We start from the raw sequence: 18364 nt of genomic DNA, 5'->3' as shown, positions 1-18364 counted from the left end.
TCTCTCTCTTCTTCTGGCACCCCCATAATTCTGATGTTGGTACGCTTGAAGTTGTCCCAGAGGCTTCTTACACTATCTTCAACTTTTTGGATTTTTTTTTTCTTTTTGCTTTTTTGGTTGAGTGTTTTTTGCTTCTTTGTATTTCAATTCATTGACTTGATTCTTGTGTTCCCTTAGTCTGTGGTTGGGTCTCTGTATAATATTTTTTATTTCAGTCAGTGTATGTTTAATTTCTAGTTGGTCCTTTTTCATATCTTCGAGGGTCTCCTTATATTTATTGGCCTTTTCTAGGATATTCTTGAAAAGCCTTATAACCATGGTTTTGAATTCTATATCCAGTCGTTTGTTTTCCTCCATTTCTTTTGTTTGTGATCTGTAACTTTGACGCCGCATTTTCACTGCTTCCCTGAGTTGGTAGGGTAGATTTGTGTGCTAGGTTTCCTATATGGCCCAGTGGGTCTGCTTCCCCAGTTAACCTGAGGTGGACACCCTTGGTGCACCCCTTTGTGGACTGTGTGTACAGCCTTGTTGTAGTTAAGTCTTGATTGTTGTTGGTATCACTGGGAGGAATTGACCTCCAGGACAGTTGGCTGTAAGGATCAGCTGTGTCTACGCTGGGAGAAGTTCGGTGCTGGAGACAGCCTTATAGGATTAGACTTGCCAAATTGCAATAGCCTCTGTGCTCAGCTTGGATGGGGTGGAGTCTCAGGGCGGAGCAGACAGTCTTGGCTTCCAGTCAGCCTTGCCCTTGCGCGTGTGTGCGCCTGCAGACCTCTGCCTTCCCCGGCTCCCGAGTCTCCGCCCGAGAGTCCAGATTCTTCCCACAAGAGCGTGGGTCCCCAGGGGCTCGCCTGGAACTGGGGTTCAGTGCAGTCAGAACTGGGGCTCAGTGCAGTCAGGAGCTTCGGACTCCCTTCTGCTAGGGAAAGCCTGTGGCAACCTCCGCAGCCTTTGTGCACACTGGCGCGTGCGCCTCCAGAACCCTGCCTGCCGAGGCTCCCCCGGGTCTCCCCCGGGTCTCTGAGTCTCCGTGTGCCTTTCTCTCTACCTGACAGTCCAGACTCCCCCTGTATGAGCCTGGGTCCACGGGGTTTCGCCCGGGACTGGGGTTCAGTGCAGTCAGAACTGGGGTTCAGTGCGGTCGGGGGCTTCCTTCCCCCTTCCGCCAGAGAAAGTCAGCCAGGCTCTTAGCCGCCCTTCCTCTCTGCGTGCACAAAGACCCTTTGCCGTACCTCCAATTCTCTGTGAGCTTTTCTCTTTCCTTCTAGTTGTAGAATTTTCACTCAGCCAGCTTTCCTGTGGTTCTGGATGGTGTCCGTTCTGTCTTTTAGTTGTAGTTTTGAAATTGTTGTGCGAGGCAGCAGTTTAGGTGCTTACCTATGCCGCCATCTTGGTTTCTCTAAATTACATGTTTAAACCCTAAATACACATGCCCTAAATGCTAGAAATCTAATTATTTTAGGTACCGTTTAATGTGATCGAGGATTTCCCTGCAAACTGAGCAAAATGTTTTCTTTAAGTCTCTGTATTCATATCCTAAAACGGTTCTGATTTATAATCCACTAGAAGGAAAAGAGAGCATGGATAAATTTTAACATTTGGCTCTCAGAATAGTTTTGCTGCTTTTACATTTATCTTCAACTAAAATAATGAACATATTTTTTGTGTGATTTAGTTTGGTTTCTTGCTAATATACCAGTCCTAGATTGACTTACCAACTTTGGGGTCTTATTAATACAGTAATCACATTTGGGATGGGCTTGAACTCTGAATATAAAATTGAGACTCTAGGTCAGCACTGTCTCAGGACTTTAAGTCACAGAAATATATAATCTCGTTGTATAATCCAAACAGAAGGAATAATTCCGTTGCAGCAGAATCTACCACGGTTGTGTAGATGTGACCATGCAATTGAATTTTAGGCTTCCGCTCTTAGATAGCCATGAAAAATTCTATGTTTGGATTAGGCGGTTAGTTAAAGGAACCCTTATATCTCACATATACATTTAACCATCTTGTCCACTATAATTTTGCGTCTGGTCTTAGGAAGGGGTAGAAAAAACTTTAGACAATACTTTTTTTTTTTTACTGTGTTTGTTTCTTCTTACGTAGACTGCCATCTCTTTTCTTCTACGTCCTATTTTCCTGTAATTTATGTCGATGGCTCTTGACAAAGTGATAAAATGTTGCCAGGAAGCAGATGGGTTTGGAACTCTCTCTTCTTGTGTTTATATTAGGCTTTATTTTAAAGGCAAGTGAGACTGCTTCAAATAAAACAACTCTAAGCTTCCAAGAAACAGTTAAGAGAAGGCAGAGACAAGCAGGAACACCGCTTCACGCACACGCACGTGGTTGCCATGGACCTGCACAAGCAGTGGGAGAGCACAGGGACTGCCTGGCACAAGGAAAAGATGGAGTTACTGGACCAGTTTGACAACGAAAGGAAGGAATGGGAAACCCAATGGAAGATCATGCAGAAGAAGATAGAAGAGGTACAAGTTGATTTGTTTTGAATACATTCGAAACTTAAAGCTCAAAATGAAAATGCTGTTGGTGTGTTTTTTAATATTATAAACTATTTTTATTTTCTGTATCCTACATAAGAGATGCCTGTCTCGGTGACATTTACTACACCAAAAATAGTGTCACCTTACCCAACAGTATCAGGTGTTCTAGGCTTATTTTATAGCCTGGCATGAAAATGTCACTCTGAAGTGTATCATTTTATTATTTTCTGACTAGAGTGTCTTGGTATCAAAAGTAAGTATGTATTTTTCATGATTTTCAAATACTGAGTCCAGGAGGAAAATGTAAGAAAGACATAATTGGTAAAACAAATTAGCCAAATTACAATTGAGCATTAAAATGCAGATCTTTCCTGAGATGATTTATGAACAATGTCTACTAAAGGAAATTACATATTAGGTAATTCAGTAAAATCAGAAGGAGTGCCATATCTCAAACAGAAAATGGCAATGGACATGGTATTTATTCTGGTAGGCTGTGCCCCATTTACCATGGCAATGAAAAATGACATGCTGTGAATCTGATACAGTCATTTATTCCCCTGTGAACCTTCCCTCAGCATGTTGAGCCCAGAATATTCCCTTTAAGCATTTACGTTGATGTGTATTTAAGCTTGTTACAACTGAAAAGTATTCATACTTACCTTGCTTTCTTCTGGTAACATCGATGGTATTGACTTACGTGGTTTGGTGCACATTGTCAAAGCAATTATTTTCATACACTCCTTGGCCTTTATTCAGAGACAATAAAAGCTGGTGCTTTATGTATTCATAGTGAAAATATTTTTATATTAACAGCCATGTAATTGGTTGTGAATAAAATACAAATTGACATGCTACAAGAAAACATTTTTAAAAGAGTAGCTATTAAACTATTCCTCGAAGGTAGATGTGAGAAGGCAGGCAAGTACCTAGTAGTGTATAATTAGAGACTGAAAGGAGAATCCCCTGCTCATCTCTGGATAGCTTGGAAAAGGTGTTTGCTCCCTCTCTTTAAAAAAAAAAAAAAAAAAAAATATATATATATATATATATATATATATATATATATATATATATATATTGATTTCAGAAAGGAAGAGAGAGAGAAACATGAATGGTGAGAGAGAATCACTGCACTCCCCACACTGGGGATCGAGCCTGCAACCCAAGCATGTGCCCTGACCAGGAATTGAACCGTGATCTCCTGGTTCATAGGTCGATGCTCAACCACTGAGCCACACTGGCTGGGCTTGCTCACTCTCTTCATTCCTCCATCCCGAGACTCAGATTGGATCAACAAGGAGATGCCTAGGTCAAATCAGAATCCACAACTCCAGTCACAAACCTGAAGTCATGGGTCATTGGCTCCCAAAAGTTTGGAAGGTCCAGTTAGTAACAGTCTCAGATAATTCTAGCATCCAAACAAAATAATGAAGGGAGTCAGGATTAATCTAGCCAATGGGTTAAGACATGTCATGAACACAATCTGCTGTCTGGTTAAATTTGTTATTGTAAAATAATTATTCTGAGAGCTCTGTAGATTCCATCTGTGGTAAATATTAGCCTTATCAATTAGCAGGCATGAAACATACTTTAAACTTAGGTTGATAGTCCATGGAAATACTGTTCCTTTCTGCATCAAGGAGAGAGAAGGGCTGTAATGTTTTTTTCTTCACCTTGCTGCTTGCAGTATACAGCCCCATTACCAGGGGAAGTGTTCAGAAAAGGTGCTTACCCAGATTACCCAGAGATGATGCTCTTCAATACCTAAATACTAGCATTGTGCTCCCTTTATCATACAAATGCATATTTCTTTTAGAGTCCCAGCTTTGCAACCCACAAGAACATGCCTTTTCTAGCTCATTTCTTACAGGCTACAAAGCGGGAGTAGAAAAGGTTGAGGAAAAGAGAAAGTATCCTCACATGTCACAGATAATCAAGATGATTTTTAAAAAAATAAAATTAAAAACCAGTACTTGGAAAAATTTTAACATACCACAAGCATCATAGACTGTTATTGTTTAACATTTATCTCCAAGTTCTGTATATTAAATCAGATGCAAATTATTAAGCCATGTATTCTAGAATTGTCAATTTTTAGAAGCACATATAAAACTTTAGTGATTTCAAGTAATAATATGATCTAGTGAAAGAATCCAGCATTGGGTATTAGGATGCTAATGATCCTCTGTTCAGCCACTATCCATGATCATTGCATTTACTATTGTAAAACCAAGATGCACACACTTGGATCATTTGAAACCTGGATTAATCCAGATAGAAACCCTGGATAGAGTGCATACTATAGATGTCTGGGAATTTTTTTCTATCACATTGCAATCTTTCCTGTTTATCTCCTAGATAACTATTGACAAGAGCTGGGTACCAGATTCCCTTATACAAAATAAATTGTTTACTATCAATAACATGGTCTTAGGCTCTACAGCAGCGGTTCTCAACCTGTGGGTCGCGACCCACAGGTTGAGAACCGGTAGCAGGGTCACCTAAGACCATCGAAAAACACAGATATTTACATTATGATTCATAACAGTAGCAAAATTACAATTATGAAGTAGCAACAAAAATAATTTTATGGTTGGGGGTCACAACATGAGGAACTGTATTAAAGGGTCGTGGCATTAAAAAGGTTGAGAACCACTGCTCTATTCAGAGGTGAGCTGAATGAGTGGCTGCAGGTCAAACCAAGTTCTCAACAGGAAACAACTTGGGGGACCAGGCCGGGTGGCTTGGTTAGTTGGAGCATTGTCCTGTATACCAAAAAGATGGTAGGTTCGATTCCCAGTCAGGTCACATACCTAGGTTGGGGGTTTGATTCTAGTCGGATTGCATACGGGAGGCAACCAATCAATGTTTCTCTCTCACACTGATGATTTTCTTTCTCCTTCTCTCTCTCCCTTTCTCTCTAAAAATCAATGAAAACATCCTCAAGTGAGAATTTTAAAAAAAGAAATGATTTGGGGTCCACTTAACATAAGTTAATAGATGATCAAAGCCTTAGAGCTCTTTTATATCACATAGGACAGGGTCACATTTGTTTTAATCAGGATGGAAAACTTTTTTTTCATGTTTATAACCTGGCATTTAAAAAAAATCTCAGTATTAACTAGCCCTCACCAATATAACTTCCAGTGGAAACATCCTTTAATTGCAAAATGTCTATTTAGGGGACAGAATAAGCCGACTCTATGACATTGTCAACTATTTACACAGTTAAAGGTTGGTATACAAGGGGATCATATATTTAAAAACATGACTTTAATGTTAGTTAAATTCTTGCTTCTCTGAAAGCAATGAGAGAGCATGGCCAGTAAATGATTCAGGTCATTCCACTATTGTGACAATGCTTTTGTAGTATAGTATCCCTAAGTAAATACAGGTTTGATTTAATTTTGACTAAGTTGCTTTCTAATTAGAAAAACAGAAATTATCATCTGTGTGTTAGCCCATGAAAAGTAGTCTTTATGGTTTATCAAAGTTTTCTGGCTAATTCAGATTTTATTTTTGTTTTATTTTTTTAGATATATTTTATTGATTTCAGAGATGAAGGGAGGGGGAGAAAAACATATCTGATGAGAGAGAATCATTGATCAGCTGCCTCCTGCACACCCCCTAATGGGGATTGAGCCCTCAACCCCAGTATGTACCCTGACTGGGAATCAAACCAGTAACTTCTTGGTTCATAAGTCGACACTCAACCACTGAGCAACACCAGCCAGACTAATTAAGATTTTAGAAGCACTATTCAGAGGCATAAGCATTAATACCACAGGTCGTATATAGTTATATAGCAAAGAGAACTCAAAATAGTGTGCTTAGCTTAAAAAATATGACAAAGTAAATTAAGGAGGGAAAAAAGTCTTACCTTTGTTTTCCTTGTAGCTTTGCCATGAAGTAAAGCTTCGGAGGAAACTCAACATGAATGAACGTGCCAAGGTCATTGATCTTGATCGTGAGAAAGCCATGCGAGATAACGTGGTGGAATCTTCTCCAAATTACCCCAATTCAGGACAATGTGAATTTATAGGGATGACTCACAGGGGTGGCCTGGAAAAAGGAAATAAAACGGAGCAGAGCTTACTCAGTGAAGGAAATCAAATGTGTAAGGAACAGAAAGCAACCAAAAAGGTGGGGTTTACGGATCCCCTGGCCACAGACAGCCAAAAGGAATGTGAGGCCTGGCCTGACCTGAGGACTTCTGAGGAAGTGAGCAAGGGCTGTTCTGGTGCCCTCAACACAGTAAGTAACATGACTGGCCTAGAACTGTTTCTAAAGAATTACTCACATTTCAAAGTGCTAACACGCTATTGCTTATATACATAAAGGCTCTTGAAGAACTTGCCAAAGTCAGTGAAGAATTATGCTGCTTCCAAGAGGAAATCCGAAAGAGGTCTCACCATAGAAGGTAGGCTGGGACATCTATGATTATTTTATGTTGGGAAATCAAGAAAAATATTGCTTCCAGTCAGTGAATTCCATACACTTTGTTAGCGATAATTAGCAATGAGTTATTCAAATCTGTTGTCTTAGATAAGTGATAAAATCTTTAATGGATTATTTATTTCCCTGTTTGCTAATTCTTAAAACAGGTCTTCTAATTCTCTTTGTAATGTGACTATTAGGAATACATTACTCTTTTGGTGTTTAGTTAAGGGATGCCATCCATCATAAATTAGCAAGTATCTTCTAAATAAGTTTTTTTTTTCTCATTTTGAATATTTAGCCAGTTAAATACATCTTCAAACTATGTCAGATTTAACAACGTTGTGTTTTAATTACATAATGATGTTGCACTAAAATGTTTTATACCTAAGGGTCATTTATTTCTCTACATCTATATATATAAAAGCCTAAGCGACAGTTATGACCAAACGACTAGTTGACCAGTCGCTATGACGTTCACTGACCACCAGGGGACAGACACTCAATGCAGGAGCTGCCCCTGGTGGTTAGTGCACTCCCACAGCCAACCTCCCATAGTCCCTCATCCCAGTCATCTGGCCCTCCGATAGGCCTTGATCACCGGCCAGGCTGAGGGTCCCCACTGTGCACAAATTTGTACACCAGGCCTCTAGTTTATTATGTGTTTAATGGAAGCATACATAATTTTCAGAACATATTTGAAATATGTACATACATTTATACAGTGCTATAAAAATAGTGTTTCAATTCAGAAATACCTCTATAATTGTAAAAGCAAGTTTTAGCCAAATTAAATAAATTGGAATTTTCTACAAGTTAAGTAAAGATGGGTTGTCCTGAGATCAACATTTATCTTCTGGTGAGGCAGGATAATTCTCTTAGAAAGCTATAGCAATGAGCCCTAGCCAGTTTGGCTCAGTGAATAGAGCATCAGCCCACGGACTGAAGGGTTCCAGGTTCAATGCTGGTCAAAGGCACATAACCTTGGTTGCAGGCTCGATCCCCGGCCCTGGTCAGGTCCATGCAGGAGGCAACCAATTCACATTGATGTTTCTCTCTATTTCTCCTTTTCCATTCCACTCTCTCTAAAAATCAATGAAAAAATATCCTCAGGTGAGGATTTACAACAACAACAACAAAAAAGCTATAGCACTGTGTGTACCCTTATTTCTCTTGAGCTCTTAGGAAGCTCAGAGAAAATTTTTATACTGACTTAAAATATATTTTCTTCAACCTTGTTTTATCCATAATTTTGCTCTCTACTTGCCCATTTAGCTTTTGTCTACTATTCTCTGTTAATTAGTATTTATCTGTACTTTATAGTGAGCTAGCAGACAATATTTTGTAAGTTGAAGAGATATAAATATGATTTATATTTTATCAATATGATTAACTTTAATTTGTGAATCCCTGTTGTTGCTATATTTAGGTTTTTATTTCAATGAACTCTGAAAAGACTTACTTGCCAATTTTTTTTTACAAATCAGTATGAAATTCTTGTTACTTCATGGCATTTAGAAAAAATTTCAAAATCCTTAACATGCAATTCAAAAACATTCAATTACCTAATTTTTCTCACTTATTTTCCATCATTCTCCCCACTCAATTTATAATCCATCCACACCAGAGTACTCACTGTTTTTTGAGTAGCCACACTGCTTTTACTGCAGCTCACTTTGCCGATCTGCCCTCTACTCTCCCCAAAAATTCTTACTTTTCTTTCAAGCCCCAATGACACCTTCCATTTGGTATTACCCAGGTCTTGCTGCACTTTTATTCAGATTTCTGTCACACTACCTAGAATATTACTTCACATTCAAGGGCTCAGATGATATAATGCATAGAAATTCAGCAGGCAGAGTGGAGGTAAGGAAATACCTAGAGAAAACCTGTAGAAATGGGAATGCTAATAGCAGACACTCAAGAGTGTGAGTATAGGTAAAGTTTTAGGAAATAGAAAAAAATGAGAGACAAGATTGCAAGGATAGTTTGGGTCAAAGTAAGCAGAGCCTTGAATGCAGCGCTGAGAGGTGGGCTTTGTCCTACAGTAAAAACACTTAGAGGCTTTGACCCTGAAAATCTTCAGGAAGTTGTGGCTCCTTTTCCTATAGCAGAAATACATTGCTTAAGCCATGTTGTTTTTGTTTGTTTGTTTTGTTTTGAGCTTATCCTAAATAAAGTTTTCACTAATATACCATACTTTATCATTGTTTAGGATGAAGTCAGATTCTTCTCTCCAGGAAATGCCACGTATAATGAACATGCCCCCTGGAGACAATGGGATCAACAATGGCCAGTGCGTTCTTCCTATCAGTTTAGAAAAAGAAAAACAGAAAAATAGAAAGAATCTGAGTTATACTGACACGCTCCAAAGCAATTTTATGAAAAAATGTGGAATTGATACTTTTGATCCAATACAAAGAAATGAAACTCCACCAGTTCCTCCTCCAAGAAGTACATCTCGAAGTTTTCCCAGTGTGTATCCTGAACAAGCGCATGAAGGTTTGAAGGAAAGTTTAGACCACAATAGCCAGGTGGTCCAAGAGGGTCAAGGTAGAAGGAACTGCAGTCCTCATGTCCTTCTGAGGCATGATGAGATGCCTTCACTGTGTCTAAACGAAGGGAAGACTTTGAAAGATGGTATCAAGTTTTCTTCTTTGGCATCTGAAGCCAAAATGGATAACAAGCCTCCGTGTAGTGAAGATGCTGGATTTGGCATGTGGTCTTACGACACTGTGATAGGCACAGAAAATAGCCCTTCTACCTTGTGGTTTCAGAAAACCTGTTCTACTCCCAATACGTCAAAATATGAAAAGATGACCCCAGATCATCCTGCTAAATTCCACTCTGACCTTCATGTAAGCGATGACTATAGTTCCTTGGTGACACAGAGCAGTGGCCCGCTTAGAAGTTTCAGTTGTGGCTTTGAAAAGACTACTAGGAATGAAACGCTGGCAGCAAAGACTGATGAATTTAATAGAACCGTGTTCAGAACAGATAGAAATTGTCGTGCAGCACAGCAAAACCAAAGCTACCCAGAATCGTCTCAAGGTCTTAAGCCCTGTGATACCTTAATTACTCGTATAGGCAGCATACCAGAAAATGACAATGTGTCTGGTATTCTGAAAACCAGTGCCCACATGGCTGTGCCTAGAGAAAATGTGCCTGATAACCCCACCAAAAAATCCACAACAGGCCCAGTCAGACAAACACAGGAGCACGTAACTCCCAGTAGTTATCGGAATATGCTCCACGAGCATGACTGGAGACCTAGCAATTTGTCTGGCAGACCAAGATCAGCTGATCCTAGGTCAAATTATGGTGTTGTGGAAAAGCTGCTAAAAACCTATGAGACATCAACAGGGCCTGTATTGCAAAATTCTAAATGCTGCCAGGATAATTGGACCAAATGTAATTCTGATGTCAGTGTTGGGGCCACATTAAGTCAGCATTTAGAAATGCTCCAAGTTGAACAAGACCTTCAAGGAAAAACAGCTATGTGTAGGGCACAACAAGTGAAGCAAGGAGTGGACTGGAAAAAGATAACAGAGGTGAGAAAGCAATGACCATACTTTGGTAGAACTGCATTCGTATTTAGCCATGGCTCAGGGCTCAGTCCCTTGCATTCATATAAATAGAATGCAGGTGCATGTTTTGGCATCTACTTAACTTTTTGATCCTTCACTTGTTAATAACTATGAACCTTAGGATTGTAACTCAAATGAACTTTTCAAAGTATAGTTTCAAAACTGGGGTTAGCACATTATAACTTTTTAAAATTCTGAAATGGGCTAACATAAATATAATAAACCAGAGGCCCGGTGCACCAAAGCGTGCATGGGTAGGGTCCCTAGGCCTGGCTGGCTATCAGGGCTGATCAGGTTCCCCGCCTCCCTGCTTCCTCGCCTCCTCCTTCCCTCCTTCCCTCAGCACCCCACCATCACTGGTTGCCCTCCATGTTCCACGCTGCCCCCTGGTGGTCATAGCGAGTGATCAAACTCCCGATCTCTTGGTCCAACTCCCGAGGGGACACTTTGCATATTAGTCATTTATAATATAGATAATATAGATAGGCTTAAGAACATCCAGAAGATCAAATGTTTGTTTTAAGTTTTTTGAAAAGGTATTCTGAGTATGCATTTGTTGATTTATAGAATTTCATTCTTTTAAAGTATGTGGGAAATATTTTAAAAATAGCTTGTGCTTTTTCGTTATTAACAATGAATGGTTCAGTCATTCCCAGCACTTGATTCATGTTTTTTTCTCATGGGATTAGTCTCATAAATGAAAAAAATGGGCAAAACATATCATTTAAAGTAGCATCTTACAAAGTTATCTTATTTGTGGGGCTAACAGGCAGCACATTGAAAGAAAAAATGATATAACTTAAAAAATGTTAAGGTCATTCTTATTTGTATAAATTCTTCGCATGGAAGTTGTTCCCCAACCCCCCAAAAAAGTATTTGAATAAATGGTATTCTTTTTTGTTCCCGACAGTTTGCAAGAGTATAATCTTCATTAGTTATAGGTGACAAAGATGTAGAAGAAGAGATTGGTATTTACAATGACGAGTTATCCAATAGTCCCCTTGTATGCATAATTTACAAAAGCTTACAAGGTGACATATTATTATAATTAGCAAATGCTTTAAAAGTTCTTGTTTTGCATAATGCAGTGTGTAGGCAGCATAGTTCTAAGCTATGCAGATTACTTCCTTCTTGTGTAAAAAAATGTATTTTAGGTGGCTTTCAAACCCTACAAAATATCAGTTTTCATTCATTTTATCAGAGACTTGTACAAGTTTGCACAATGTACAAATTATTATCCTGCTTTTGTATCTTTGTTTTTTCTTACATTAAAAAATTTTTTTCATTTACAGTTTACATTCAATATTACTTTGCATTAGTTTTCAGTATGCAGCATACTGGCTAGACTAGTGGTTGGCAAACTGCGGCTCGCGAGCCGCGGTTTGCCACTCTGTTGACTAATGAGTTTGCCGACCACTGGGATAGGGGCTTAATCACAAGGAACAACAACAGCCTGTAATTATTGGAATCAAGAGTCTAGGGCAGTGGTTGGCAAACTCATTAGTCAATAGAGCGGCAAACTGCGCCTTGCGAGCCACATGTGGCTCGCGAGCTGCAGTTTGCCGACCACTGGGTTAGACAATCATATGCTTTACAAAGTGTTCCCCCTATTATTTCTAGTACCCATCTGGCACCATACATAGTTATTACAATGTTATTGACTTTATTTCCAATGCTGTATTTACATACCCATGACTGTTTTGTAACTATTAATTTGAACTTCTCAATCTCTTCACCTTTTTTCACCCAGTTCCCCAACCCCATCCCCTCTGGCAATCATCCGTCTCTTCTTCATATCTATGAGTCTGTTTCTGTTTTGTTTGTTCATTTAGTTTGTTCTTTAGATTCCACATGTAAGTTAAATAATATGGTATTTGTCTTTCACCAACTGACTTATTTCACTTAGGGTACTCTAGGTTTATCCATACAAATGGTAAGATTTCATTCTTTTTTATGGCTGAGTAATATTCCACTGTGTATATGTACCACAGCCTTTTCACCTACTTGTCTGTTATTGATGGGCACTTGGGTTGCTTCTATAGTTTGGCTATTATAAATAACTACAATGAACATAGGGGTGCACATATGTATCTTTCTTTTTTAAATTTATCTTTTAATATATTTTTATTGATTTCAGAGAGGAAGGGAGGAGAGGGAGAGAGAGATAGAAACATCAACGATGAGAGAGAATCACTGATTGGCTGCCTTCTGCATGCCCATACTGGGGATCAAGCCTGCAACCCAGGCATGTGCCTTGACCAGGAATTGGATCTTGACCTCCTGATTCATAGGTCAACACTCATTCACTGAGCCAGGCTGGCCAGGCTGTCTCTTTTTTAGTTGAGCCCATAAATACCTGTAAGGACCTGTAGCTTCAGGTGGGAAGTGGAAACATCCTATATAATAAAAGCCCAGTGACCAGAATGGCGTAATGACTGGTACGACCGCTTGACCAGTCGCTATGAGGTGCATTGACCACTTCTCAATCCCTACCCCCACCAGCCTGAAAGCTCCGATTGCTGGATGGTGAACGGGAAACCGGGGGAGGCGGGGTGGCCGCGGGGTGGTACTGGGGACTGGCGAGCGGGTGGAACGGCTGACCTCTTGGTCCCCCCCCCCCCCCGGCCCACAGGCTCCGATTGCCGGATGGCGAACAGGGAACCACAGGGAACTGGGGTGAGTGGCAGCGGCTGGGCGGGACTGGGGACTGGTGAGGGGAACCAGGTGGGTCGTGGTGGCGGGGTGGGACTGGAGACTGGCGAGTGGGCGGAAGATGGTCCTGATCACAGGCGAGGCCTAGGGACCCTACCCGTGCACGATTTCATGTGCTGGGCCTCTAGTCCTATATAATAAAAGCCTAATATGCTAAGTGTCCCGTCATCCAGTTGGGCGTTCAACCAATCAAAGTGTAATATGCTAAGGCCACTCAAGCGCTCGCTAAAATGTGCACTGACCACCAGGGGGCAGACGCTCCAACCAGTAAGTTAGCTTGCTGCTGGGGTCCAGCCGATCAGGACTGAGCGAGACAGGCTGGACACACCCTGGAGCCCTCCTGTGGTCCCTCCCCAGCTGGCCAACCTCCTGCATCCCTCTTTGGCCTCTATCATGCACCAGTGGGGTCCCTCGGCCTGACCTGCTCCCTCTTGCAATCTGGGGCCCCTCAGAGGATTTCAGAGAGCTGGTTTCGGCCCGACAGTGTAACGACCGGTTGCTATGATGCACACTGACCACCAGGGGGCAGACGCTCAATGCAAGAACTGCCCCTGGTGGTCAGTGCGCTCCCACAGGGGGCAGTGCTAAGACTTCTCCTGAGGGCTCCCAGACTGTGAGAGGGCACAGACCAGGCTGAGAGACTCCCCCCAACCAAGTGCACAAATTTTGTACGCTGGGCCTCTAGTGTATACAATAACCAGCCAAATTCTCATTAGCTAACAAGAACTATTACTAAATATTTACCATTTTTGCATTGATTGGAGGCTTGGGAGAAGGAGAAGTCCTCTACTGGGGATCCTTAGGGTCCTTCTTCTTTCCAGAAAAATAAATTCCAAAGAAAGAAAAAAGAAAATGCAGGTTACTGTCATAGAAATTGAGGCCATCCTCATTGCCTATCCCAGATAAAAGAGCAAAGGCTTTGTTTAAAAGGTCAGTAACAACCAAAGTTATAAAATGGGTCAATAAGCTTTTTAATTTTCTTTTTAATTGAAGGGTCTAAGAATGCTTTTCTTCCATTAAAATAAAAAGAAAGCAAAGAAGGAAGAAGTGAAAGAAAGGGGAGGGAAGGAAAAAATTTGTCATCAAATGATGCCCAATATTGATAATAACTATTAGCAATTTTGAAATTTTTGAGAACTTGTAACAGTGGCTCTTTGTGGAGAAGAAAGAAAGCATCAGATAAATCACTTGATGGTTTGTGTGCTTTTTGCTTATGACCTCTAAAAATGTCAGTAACTTGAGAAAAATGAAGTTTCTTCTATAAATTATCTTGTTTTCAAATAACACTAAAACATTATAAAATTTCACCAAGAAACATCTGCAGTTCCATTATATCAAAGTTACCTAACATGAACTTCTAAATACTGAACTTTAGATCTAAAAAGAGATCAGTTGTGTTAAAATTGGTCAACGTGAAGAGATTATTAAATGTCATATTCCTTATTATAAGTGAATTGCTTTGATTAAAACATTCACGATCACAAATATTAGATATCTTCATTAGTTTTTGATGCCTTTTCTTGCTTATAAATATGCTAGTACATTAATCCCATTGTTGGGATTCATCAAACATCAAGCCCAATATTAGTGCTGGGATAGTGAGATGAATGTTTTCTTTGGTGTTGTAGGAATCCATGGCAGTGAAATTTTCACATGGAAAAGGATTTTCCCGTCCAGCTAGACCAGCAAATCGCCGTCTCCCATCCAGATGGGCGTCAAGATCTCCATCGGCGCCCCCCGCCTTGAGGAGAACTGCCCAAAGCTATACTATTTCTCTGCGATCTGAAGCACCGATGGTCTGAGTCTCTGGCCTGAATTGCTAGATTTCAAAAATCCCAATTGCCAAACAGATAATTCTGAGTGTTTACAGGCAATCCTGTCTCTTCGGTATCTTTCAAGATTTCTGGGACAAACAATTTAAATCTTAACTTCTCATCAGTCTTCAGTGTTTTTAATGTATGGAATAATTATCTTCCTACTTATTGATTTCTTAGATCAGAATTTTTTAATGCCATCCTCATTAATTTTCCAATATGATTTAAGTTGAAACAGTGTACTCTATTGTATATACTAACTTTCTTGCAAGTGGCAGAAAGCAAGGTTATGTGCATGGCCGTGTGTTTGTAGGTGCATGTGTTGAAATAGAAAGTATCCTAGTGTGTATTTAGATAAGAAAACGTATGTGTTAGCATTGACTTTGAAATTATAACATGTATACCTATATATTCTTTGTGTTTATTTAAATTTTTTGAAAATATACAGTACTATTTATATTTTGTATATCTTTTCCTAGGTATCCACTTAAAGCATTTGAAGTACATATATTAACTAATAATTTCCTTGGCCCAACTACATTGAAAAATAAGAATTATACACATATCTAACATTGGTAGATTTCTATGTGCAGCTCATAAATAGTTTCTTAACCCATATAAGGATAATACCACTGATCTCCTGTTTTACTCTTTTAAATAAATAAAATTGTCACGGGTTTGATCAGCCTTGTAAAGCAAACAAAAGTGTTCACAAAAGCTTTTGTATGCCATTTGGTAGTCTATTATGGCTTTAAATATATACTTGATCCTCAGAGCCAGTATCATGAGACTGCCTTATAAACAACATGACTTAAAAATGAATTATTTTGTCAAATTCAATAACAAACATCCTTTAAATAGGATATAAGAAGAAATGAAATGATGTTGAATTCTACCCTTTATTAAAATTGTAGTAAGCTTTAGTTCAGCTACTTTATTTGGAGTCACTCATCTTTAAAGGTAAGTCATTTACTTTTTCCTAAAATTAGTAGATAAAATATTAATTTACTTCTTTGTGAACAAGGAAGATAAGGAATGATGTTTTATTGAGGGCTGAATTGTAATGTATTTCTTACAGTGTGCTACATAAAAAAAAGCCTTAAACTAAACTTTGGCACCCATGGGTAGCATTAGGGGTGGAAACATTTTTTGGCCACAATTTGCATACAGTGGACACATAAAATCTGTATTGGGAACGGACAGATATATGAATGTTGAGGTGCATGGAATCTCTTAGAAGCAGTTTTGCTCTCCATTGTATCTGTATAAAACCAACTATATTATTAGATATTAAGTCTACTTAAGCTTTTCTTTTACTACCAAAAAGGTCAAGAAATTCTTATGACAAAAGTATCCAAAGAGCCTTCTCCTTATGATATATTCTAGCAATTTAGAGAAATTCACTTCATAATACACCACGTAAATAATTTCCAAATCCCAGACTGCCTTAACAGGCTCAAGACTGTTGCATGGTGATGGACAGATTTATACTTTCCAGTAAGGGAGTTTCTAGGAGTTGAGCGGAGTTAAACTTCTAGAATGTGAGGTTGGAGCAGATGGTATCGATCCGCTCTTTTCACTCTTGTTTCTTTCAGGAATATCCTTTACCCTAGGAAGGCTATCAGAGAAAAATAACCTAGACACAGGTGGTGTCATTCATATAATATGCATTTCACCTAGAAGGGAGAAAACACTAGGGAGGTGGTAGCATAAAATGATGGACCTGTTAGGAAGATGCTGCTCTGTAACATTGGAGAGCCTGCCCAAGAACTGTGTGACATACCTGTGCCTCTGCATCACTGTATCCCAGGTAGTTTGCTGTGGATCTGTGGTTCTGACCTTTAAGTACAAGTCAAAATATTGAGGATCTCTTACAAAATTAGATTTCTGACCTCACCCCATAATTACTAAAGCAGATTTTCCAGGTGTGGGGAGTGGGAATATGGAGTTTTTAATAAAACAAAAATAAAAAAGCAAATGATTTGATGATTAGGAAGATACGGAAGAAGGGGCATTGATACCCAAATGGATGGGCAGCATTGGGTAGCCACATTACTTCCTTGGGACTTGCCTTTGTTATCTATAAATTAAAAGGGTTATAGATTAGGCTTTATAATTTTAAGCCATGTTTTCTATTAACAATTGATTTAAATAGTGGAACACAATTTAACATGTTGGCTAAAATCGTAAAACATTAGAGCTGAAAAAACTTAGCATCTAGTACAACTCCTTGGTTGTAAAGATGAAGAAACTAAAACAAAGATTATATGAATGCTCTGTTTTCTCTTTTAGAGTATTTTATAAATTTTAATGGAAAAACTTATTAAGGAAATTACCCTTGAAAAATATTTTTGATGTGTTGTGATTTCTAACCATTAGTTTTTATTTCAGATGGGCATTTTCTTCCCAACACCATACCCTTCATTATGCCATCATTGCGTCATTTAAGGGATTTGTAAACGTTTCCGAAATATTTGGTTAGAAACACTTGTGTTCATTGATGTTTTCCCTAGCAGGCTTTGGAGGGGAAATCTTAATTATTTCAACTGAGGATTACTGAAATTATGGGTTATCTCAGAAAGGAGTAAGAATGCGAGAAAGAAGAATCCTTTAGTTTGTGTGTGTGTGTTTGTGCTTGTGTGTGCACATGTATTTATCAAAAATTATCATAACTTTTATTTGTTTTTTCAATAAAGATGGCCAAATTATCACGCACAAAACATGATTATCTTCTACATAGAGGATTTAGCCAGATTCCATGTCATTCTGAAAACACATCTGGACCTAAGAAAAGAGAATCTGATTCCCTACAAATATTTTTTAAAATTATTTGAGGCACATTTGTGACAAACTACTATTTGATATTGAGATCTCCTTCAGTCATTGGAAGCTACCAAATAGGATAGGTGTGGAAACACCTGCTGTGGCATCTGAATACAGTGAGAATATTTTTATTTTTCTTCTTTTTTACATTGATTATCATTAAAGATGAAAGTTTTTATAAAGTCTGAACTCAAAATGTATGCAATTCAACCTAGCATCTCCTAAAATATGGGTGTTTTTTTTAATTTCAATCTTTGCAAGAAGTTCTGTATTACAATTAACTCAGTAAATTATTGTCTGTGTTAATGATATCTGGAGTGCAACAGTTAATTTTCAATGATAGCCATAGGACTATTTACTCTATTTTTAAAGGAAGTTACCAGTAGGAGTGAAAGGGGACAACAGCCTCTATACGTTAAGGTTCAGAAGATAGATCACTCGGGATAATAGATTTTTCTTAGGAAATTCCTGGCAAGGAAAG

General features: G+C 39.0%; 1 protein-coding gene across 1 annotated transcript; it reads left to right on the top strand.

Annotated features, from left to right (window-relative positions):
* The first annotated feature begins 2278 nt into the window (after positions 1-2278).
* Positions 2279-18194, top strand: KIAA0408. The gene is made up of 5 exons (XM_080666426.1): positions 2279-2492; positions 6408-6764; positions 6851-6930; positions 9163-10498; positions 14875-18194. Exons 1-5 carry the CDS (start codon positions 2358-2360, stop codon positions 15046-15048), a joined length of 2082 nt encoding a protein of 693 aa, XP_080522552.1. The 5' UTR covers positions 2279-2357; the 3' UTR covers positions 15049-18194.
* The last annotated feature ends 170 nt before the right edge of the window (positions 18195-18364 follow it).

The sequence above is a fragment of the Plecotus auritus genome (genome assembly GCF_963455305.1).
Source record: "Plecotus auritus genome assembly, chromosome: 4".
In the NCBI taxonomy this organism is placed as follows: domain Eukaryota; kingdom Metazoa; phylum Chordata; class Mammalia; order Chiroptera; family Vespertilionidae; genus Plecotus; species Plecotus auritus.
This window is presented reverse-complemented; position numbering and strand designations above follow the sequence as displayed.

Coding starts and splice junctions, on each gene's coding strand:
- KIAA0408 (XM_080666426.1), top strand. CDS start 2,358: ATGGACCTGCACAAGCAGTGGGAGAGCACAGGGACTGCCTGGCACAAG. Junction 6,931..9,162: donor AAGAGGTCTCACCATAGAAG/GTAGGCTGGGAC, acceptor ATCATTGTTTAG/GATGAAGTCAGATTCTTCTC. Junction 10,499..14,874: donor ACTGGAAAAAGATAACAGAG/GTGAGAAAGCAA, acceptor TTGGTGTTGTAG/GAATCCATGGCAGTGAAATT.